Source organism: Cariama cristata, unplaced genomic scaffold (assembly GCF_000690535.1).
Source record: "Cariama cristata isolate BGI_N322 unplaced genomic scaffold, ASM69053v1 scaffold3105, whole genome shotgun sequence".
NCBI lineage: Eukaryota > Metazoa > Chordata > Aves > Cariamiformes > Cariamidae > Cariama > Cariama cristata.
Window position 1 is genome coordinate 53,933 of NW_009615612.1, and position 7,639 is coordinate 61,571.

Consider the following 7,639-nt stretch of genomic DNA (forward strand, 5'->3'; position numbering starts at 1 on the left):
GAACTTGTTGGCTCTCTGTCTTGTGCCAGTTTTTAGCCTTAGATGGAGTTTACCACCCACTTTGGGCCGCATTCCCAAGCAACCAGACTCCAAGAAGCCCAGGGCCTGGCACGTCAGGGGGCCGCTACCAGCCTCACACTGCCCGCGAGCTGTGGCCTGGATCACAAGGACTTGGGTCCCCCGAGTGCCGCTGGGGAGGGGGACTTCTGTACGCCACGTCCTGCACCCTACCACAGGGCAGGGATTTGGCACTGGGCTCTTTTTTCTTCACTTACTGTTACTGAGGAATCCTCTTTAGTTTCTTTTCCTCCGCTGACTAATATGCTTAAATTCAGTGGGTCGTGACATCTGATCTGAGGTTGCAATACAAACATTTTTTTTTTGTGAGAGCAATCCATCACCAGAACCACCTGCCCAGCAACACGGTACATTCCCATCACTAGAGGTTTTCAAGACATGACTTGACAGGGAGCTAGATAATCCCTTCTAGGCTCTTTCTCAATGAAGGTTGAACCAGATGATCTTTTAAGGTCTCTTCCAACCTCAGCTGTTCTGTGATTCTATGACTCTAAGTCACAGTATGCCGGATCCGCACTTACAAACCCAGGACTGGGGAAGGAAGCAGCAAAGGAACAAGGGAAGATTCCAGGACACAAATGATGAAAAACAGTGCAGTAAAGAGTTGTTACTGAGGATTAGGTTATGTATTTCCGGGCTCTGACAAGGCCACGTGTTCTTACTGACAGCTTGACAAAAGTAACCAGCATCCCATCCACTTTTTCACCCATTAATAGCACTGGGTATTAGTTGCCCTGCTTCAGAGAAAGGCTTATTAGCAGCCTGTACAGTAGGACATCCTTCTAAGAACACAGGTCCCTTCCAGGACACCCTAATCTATGCCTGGTGACCTTGACCAGAGTAAGTGCCTCTTAATCACATGCAAGTACCTGTTACTAGGATCCAAAAGAGAAGGCTAGACAGCCTTAAGAAATTAGTCATGTGTATCTCTCTTCTGCATTTTATTGTAAAGTTCTCAGCATTGCGAATTCAGTGAGTGCTAAACTCATACTTAAAGATGAGACCCCCTTTTGCTTGCCAGTGCCTGTTGCTATGACTTCTTTACAGTAAAGATTTGTAATGTGTGTGTGCAAGTTGTTTTTTAGTAAGCAGGTTAAAGATGTCATATGAAGCATATTTTACTGCTAGATGATATACAGATTTATCTGTGTTTTCTCCACATCAATTTCTGCAGCTGAGGGACTAACATTAAATTCTAAGTGGATTTGTGAAATGTACCCTTTTTATTTTAGTGAAGCTCAGGCTTAACAGTGCCTATACGGCTATCTTCTCTACTAAGAGAAAAGAACTTCTTGTTCCAAGTTAAACTGTAGGTCTTCAACACGGCTTCCATAAAAAAACCCACCTTGATGTATCTACTTCATCTTACATAAAATGGTACCCTCTTATTTTATGGAACTAGGCAGCATTCTTACTTAACTCATGCTTAACGACTATTGCTAATCCTCTTCGCCTTTTCTTGATTATGTAGTTCATTTGTCATTCAAAAAACAGTCTATTATTATTCTTCCACTGGAAGAGTTATGCTGTGAAAGCTTAAATGCAAGCTTGGATTAACTGTTTCAGCCAATTCTCTTGGTTTGAGGCTTCTACTGCACACACATGCTTCACAGCAAATTCTACCCTTGCCAGAGATCAGTATCCCTTCACCCCAATACAAACTGTAAGTTCAAGGACAGCAATTTGATTCTTCCATACCCATCATCTACTGCCAGCAAGTTATGTGTTCTGCAATGCAGACCTTCTAGAGTCTAGATTTGTGCATCAAAAAATTGCTTCTAGACAGTTATGTGGGGCCCTGCCTTAAAGAGCCTTGCCATGCACACACAAAAGGGGGAAAAAAAAAGCTTGGTAACTTCTAAAGTCGTGGTAAAGCTTAATGTATTGAAGTTTTTATACTGGCAATAGAAACACTTATGACAACAAAAAACTGAGGTGGATCCTGCCGACTATTTTAAGAACAACTAAGACTATTTAGCTGCAGACCATTCTTCCATCAAATACTTGTTCTTAAGTCAGAGCAGAATTCCCGTCACCCTAACCTGGTACTAGATCTGCACAAAGTAGAGTCTGAATACATAAAGGCCACTGTAAAGTTTTTATCCTTGAGTGAAATTTCTAAGTCAAACCTTTCAACTGCTGGTTTACTCATGCTCAGTATTCAGTACCAATTTCAAGAGCAAACTGGTGAAATACTTACAGAATCTTGAGTTGGAAGGGACCCGTAAGGATCACCAAGTCCAACTCCTTGCTCCTCACAGGACTACCTAAAACTAAGTCACATGATTAACAGCGTTGTCCAGGTGCGCCTTGAACTGACAGGCCTGATGCCATGACCACTTAGCTGCAGAGCCTGTTCCAGTAACTGACTTAATTGCACTCAATACTGACAAGAACCAGCTGAAGGCTTTACATTTTACCAATCTTACACTCAGTATCAAAAGCGAGTGACATGATTCCTCACCTGGAAATTATCCTGTACTTAAGATTAAAAAAACCCAAACAAACCACTGAACAGTACCAAGTGAGTTCTACCCACAGCTCCTAGAAGTTACCTTAAGTTTAGTTATGCAGTGTGCACACTGCTGAAAAAATTGCTGTTACAGGTAAATCCTGCTTGTAGAAAAATCAACATGCATGCACGAGGTTATTATAAACTGGAACTTCTCACTAAAAACATGAATATATATACTACAAGTTCTCAAAAGGGCACTGAATCAAGACCAAGGTTTGTGGTTCCAGTTTGCTCCATATGATGCAGTTAGTCTAGACTACTATTTAAGAGATGACCAGTAACAATATGCACTGGAAAGTCTCATACTGAAATTTAACCACAAAAAGGGTTTATTTTTAGTATCATATACATCTTTACTTCTGACTTGACTCAGACTTAGATGTAGAAGCTCTTAATGAAGAAAGCCGGCGTCTCTTCGCAATCTGCTCCTGGCGTTTCTCCTTGGCTTCCTGAAAAGCAAAGCAGCATGAAGAAAGTACTGAGATGTTACACATAATCAAGTGCTTCAAAACCTCTACAAAGGAACAACCTAGGGAAAATGCAACCTGAAAGAAGATACCAGAAAGAATGGATTCCTTAAGTTAATAAAGCAAGTAACAGTTTCCCTTCTTCACAGATCAGAAGAGTTCTACAACTATCCAAACCTGTACAGAACCATGTGTTTAAACAATATGGACTAGTGTCCAAAATCATAGTAAAAATACTAATAGAGTTTACAACATAGTAGAGGTCTATCTACTCTCAGTTTCCATCTGGAAATCATGGAACACCCGAGTACTGTGCCAAATATTCCAACAGTATTGCTTCACCAGTCACTGCGGTTTTAGGCGCAAGAGCAAGCTCATCGAAACAAATAGCTTCTTGCCAAGTTATCTTCCATCCACATCAACCACTGGATCCTGTTTCTCCACACAATCACTCAAATGCTTGGGCATCTGAGTTAAACTAGAATTCACCTGAACTATAACTGCTACTGCAAAACTTATCTTCACAGGCCGTAACTGTTCATTGTTTTCTTCAAAATCAGCTCTCAGTTAAATTAATTGGTCTGGTTAATGTCTACTGTTCTAGGACTGGCAAAAATGGATAGAAATGCTCAAACCCCATTTGACCAGCAACATTTATACTCACATTCAGGCACTCCTATTCAAACTGAGCTAGGTACAGAGCACCTCCAAGTGTACGGTCAAGTTTATCAAACCCCTTGATTCTGGGGTACGAGGTATTCCACATAGCTGAATTATAAGGCCAAACGCACCTTCATCCTCTTGGCCAACAGCTTCGCATATTCTGCTGCTTCCTCCTTATTCTTTTGAGTGCGCTGCTTCTTCAGAGCAATACGTCTGCGCTTATGTTGCAGAACTCGAGGAGTCACTAGTCGCTGGATCTTAGGAGCCTTGGTTCTGGGTTTCTTGCCTAAAAAAGCATTACAAAAATCAGCAGAACTGGCAGATTATCTTCCAAAAAGGCCGCAGGCCTCACCTAGCAAAGGAAGTTCCATCTACTGTTATGGTAATACTACTTAGTGTACTCCACACTATAGCAACTTATACAGAGTTCAACCTCTTGCCAGATTTTGCAGGAAAAATGATCAATTACTGTCAGATATAGCATTACAGAATACAGTCTTAAGCTCATGATTTGTTATCAGCAATTAAGTCTAAGTAATGCATCTATAAAATAACTCCTGCATTTTTGTAAAAATTCTAGCTTCTCAGCAGACCTGTCTTAAATAATTCCCCCTAGACTTAAAACATTTAAAGAACATGTAAACTCATCATCAAGCTTTCAGAACAAGCCATTACATTTTCAGCGTTAAAAAGCTCTCTACAACTCTACATAGGCTTGACATGTTGGCCTCCAAAAAACAGATCCAGATCTACACAGCCTGTAACAAGCAAACAAAACACACCACCACACATCGATAGAATATTGCTACTCAATCCTGCCTGACTTCAGTAATCACACTCCATAGTCTGTGTCCACCATGATCACATTCTTTAATGGACAGAATAGTTCCTATGATGCAGAAAATAGAGGTCTTTTACCCCACAATCTTTCACAATGCTCAAGCTTTATCAAGTTCTTTCTGCTAAAAATCCTCACCATTTCTGTTCCCTGTTCAAATGAAAAAGAACTCAAAATTTAAATCTTACACTGCAAGAGACAGGTGGTAAGCAAAACAGTGCCCTCTCAATAAAAGCTCATTTTGGACACTGAAATATCTTAGTATCTCTATATATTGCTTTTTTGCTCCACCTCGTAAGTGTTTCAAAAACATTCCACCTCATATTTAACCTTCTTTAATAATTATTTTTGGATTGTTCTTAGAACCACTAGTAAATACTACTCCGGATTCTGTGAAACATTTAAATCAAATTGTGCCAAAGTAGACAGAAAGGGAAGAGGAGAGTAAAAAAGACAAGTAAACCAAGAAACTCCACTTCTTATCCGTAAGTTACAGCTGACACTGCTTAAATACCATGACAGTCAACTCCTGGATCTACTACTATAGTGTGCTTCTTTCACTGCAGTAGGCTGTACACCTCTTTCCTGGTAATCACATGAAACCAAAGAGATGTAAAATTTGAGTTCTTACCCTCTTTGTTCAGAGGCTTCCTCACAACATACTGGCGAACATCATCCTCCTTAGACAGATTGAACAGCTTGCGGATTCTGCTAGCCCTCTTGGGACCAAGACGACGGGGCACAGTTGTGTCTGTCAGCCCAGGAATATCCTTTTCACCTTTAAGAATGTAAAGTTTAAACATGCCAATTATTCCTGCCTCTAATAAACACCTACTTTGTTAGTGAATTTCAATTATCAGTTTAAAATACATAGAAATTCAAGATAATACTACATAATCCTTGGGGTTCACCTGCCAATAGTGCCACCCCTAGCTACACTTTGCTCATTTAATGTGATCAGATTGCTGGCCGCAATTAGTGTTTCAGTGACGAGTTTTAAAGTTACAAGCACATAATACTCAGAGAATTTCAAGACACATTCACGCTCTAAAGCTGGGGCTGCATTTGCATTCTACATAACTTCTCAGCCACCAGCAAGCAGGCTCCTTCCAGGTGCCTACTTCTACCTATTGCTTGCTTCATCCAGACTCTTACCCTTTTTCACTATGACCAAGTTCAGAACACTCAAGTTGGCATCAACAATGCAACCACGAACGGATTTGCGTTTTCTCTCTCCGGTTCTTCTGGGGCGATAGCAGGAGTGGCCCTTGCTGAGCAGAAGGCGAACACGTCCATGAGTCAGGACACCCTGCTTCATGGGGAAGCCTTGTTTGTCATTGCCACCACTGATCCGGACAACATAACCCTATAAAAGCACAGAAATACATTTCTTAGTTGCTTACACATCTCTATTAGTTCAAGAAGTAGTGGTGGATATCACAACATACTGTTAAAAACAACATGGCACTGTGCGCATGATTCAGGAAAAGTCACAGTTACTGCCGATGCAAACAACTTCTTTAACCAATACCACTCCAACAGTTAATGAATTGTACTTAACAGATGTGAAAAATACGTCTGTGTACCAAAATTTACATGTATTCTATTTATCTTCAAATATACATCCAAAAATTAAATTCCTATCCCTTCAAAGTTTTGTTTAAGTTACACCAGACTGAATTTTGCCCATTACTGTCTAGCTTTTCTTTAATCCTAAACCAAACCAAAGCCTGTTATCATCACAAACTGAAAGTCTGCACACAACACAAAAGCATCTGAAGTAGGGATACACAAGTAAAAAGGGAGAAATAAGTAAAGCTTTTATTGCCTTCCTTGTGGAGGTGGCAGCAGAAAAGATCAACTTACCCAAATTCAGCTGGACTGTCCATATTAACACCTAACTATTCCAAGCCTAACGACCAAGCCCAACACACTTTTTGCCATGTGCTAGCAGCATTTTAAGCACAATGAAGGCAATTTTGAACTTGCTCACTAAAGAAGGGATCAGCAGTTTTACCACACAGATTTAATTTGTCCTGAATACAAAGACAGCACTCAAACGAACAGCAAAAAACTACTGTAAAGAGCGTGAAAAAAACCTCTAAACACAAGGCTTAAAAAAAAAAGTACTTAGATAAATCAGAGTAGCAGAACAGGCTAGCCTGATCACCACATTCAGTATATATGTAGCAAGAGAAACTTTCAACCTGCAAAACGTACAGCATACAAGCACTCTAGTGTGACAGTTGCACACTAGAGAAATTTTACAATTTAAGCTCCTTGAATACAGCCAACACATCCTTCTACGCTTCTTACCTTCCACTCCTCACCAAGAGAATCAGCTGCGACCTCCGTGGCCATCCGTTTCTCATAGAATGTTCTCAGTTTGCGCTCATCATCCACTTCAATGAGTTTCTGGCAGCCAGTGGCTGGGAAAGAGATGTTCAGCTAATGCAAGAACAGGAGAAAAAAAAAAATCAGATTTGGTTACAATTTCACATGAGACATTTTAACAGAAAGTTAGCATTTATCTGCTGGATTCATCTTAGCATTTCAAAGGTGAAACTCCCCATCTGCTTCTATGAATGCTTAACACCCATAACTCGTCACTACCACGCTCAGAAAGCCAAGCACATCTGTCCTTGCCGACACAGGGCTATACTACTCGTTCAGTTACACAAAAAACTAGCTTTACCATAGCTGGAGTCTGATCACCTTCAAACAGACTGCAATCAAGCAAGTCCAGGTGAAGGCAGCAGAAACTGTTACCTCTTCTTCTGCAAGCCCTTCGCAACACATGTTGCATTAGAAAACTGCACGAGTAACCTAAGGGGAGCGACACCTGCTGCTGGTAACTACTTGCGCCTCTTGGGGGCTGATGAAAAGCCCAGAGCCTCAGGGACGCGTGCGGCACTCACCACAGCACAGGCCCAGCTCTAGCGCACACGGGGCCTCCCTGCTAGGCCTCGACAGCGCAGGCCTTGCACTCGCAAAAGCCCTTCTAGGCGGAGGAATGACCCCTACCGAAACCCGCAGTTCCACGGCCCGGTGCTATGCGAGGCCTCACTGAGGGAACGG

The 7,639-nt window shown here is 41.4% G+C and overlaps 1 protein-coding gene across 1 annotated transcript; it reads right to left on the bottom strand.

The window, feature by feature from the left end:
* Window positions 1–2,901: 2,901 nt before the first annotated feature.
* On the bottom strand, window positions 2,902–7,009 carry RPS6 (ribosomal protein S6; the record flags this gene model as incomplete). Its single annotated transcript, XM_009699869.1, has 5 exons — window positions 2,902–3,042; window positions 3,852–4,009; window positions 5,193–5,339; window positions 5,717–5,927; window positions 6,878–7,009. Coding segments are annotated over 5 exons (744 nt in total), but the record flags the coding sequence as incomplete, so codon positions are not given.
* Window positions 7,010–7,639: the final 630 nt, after the last annotated feature.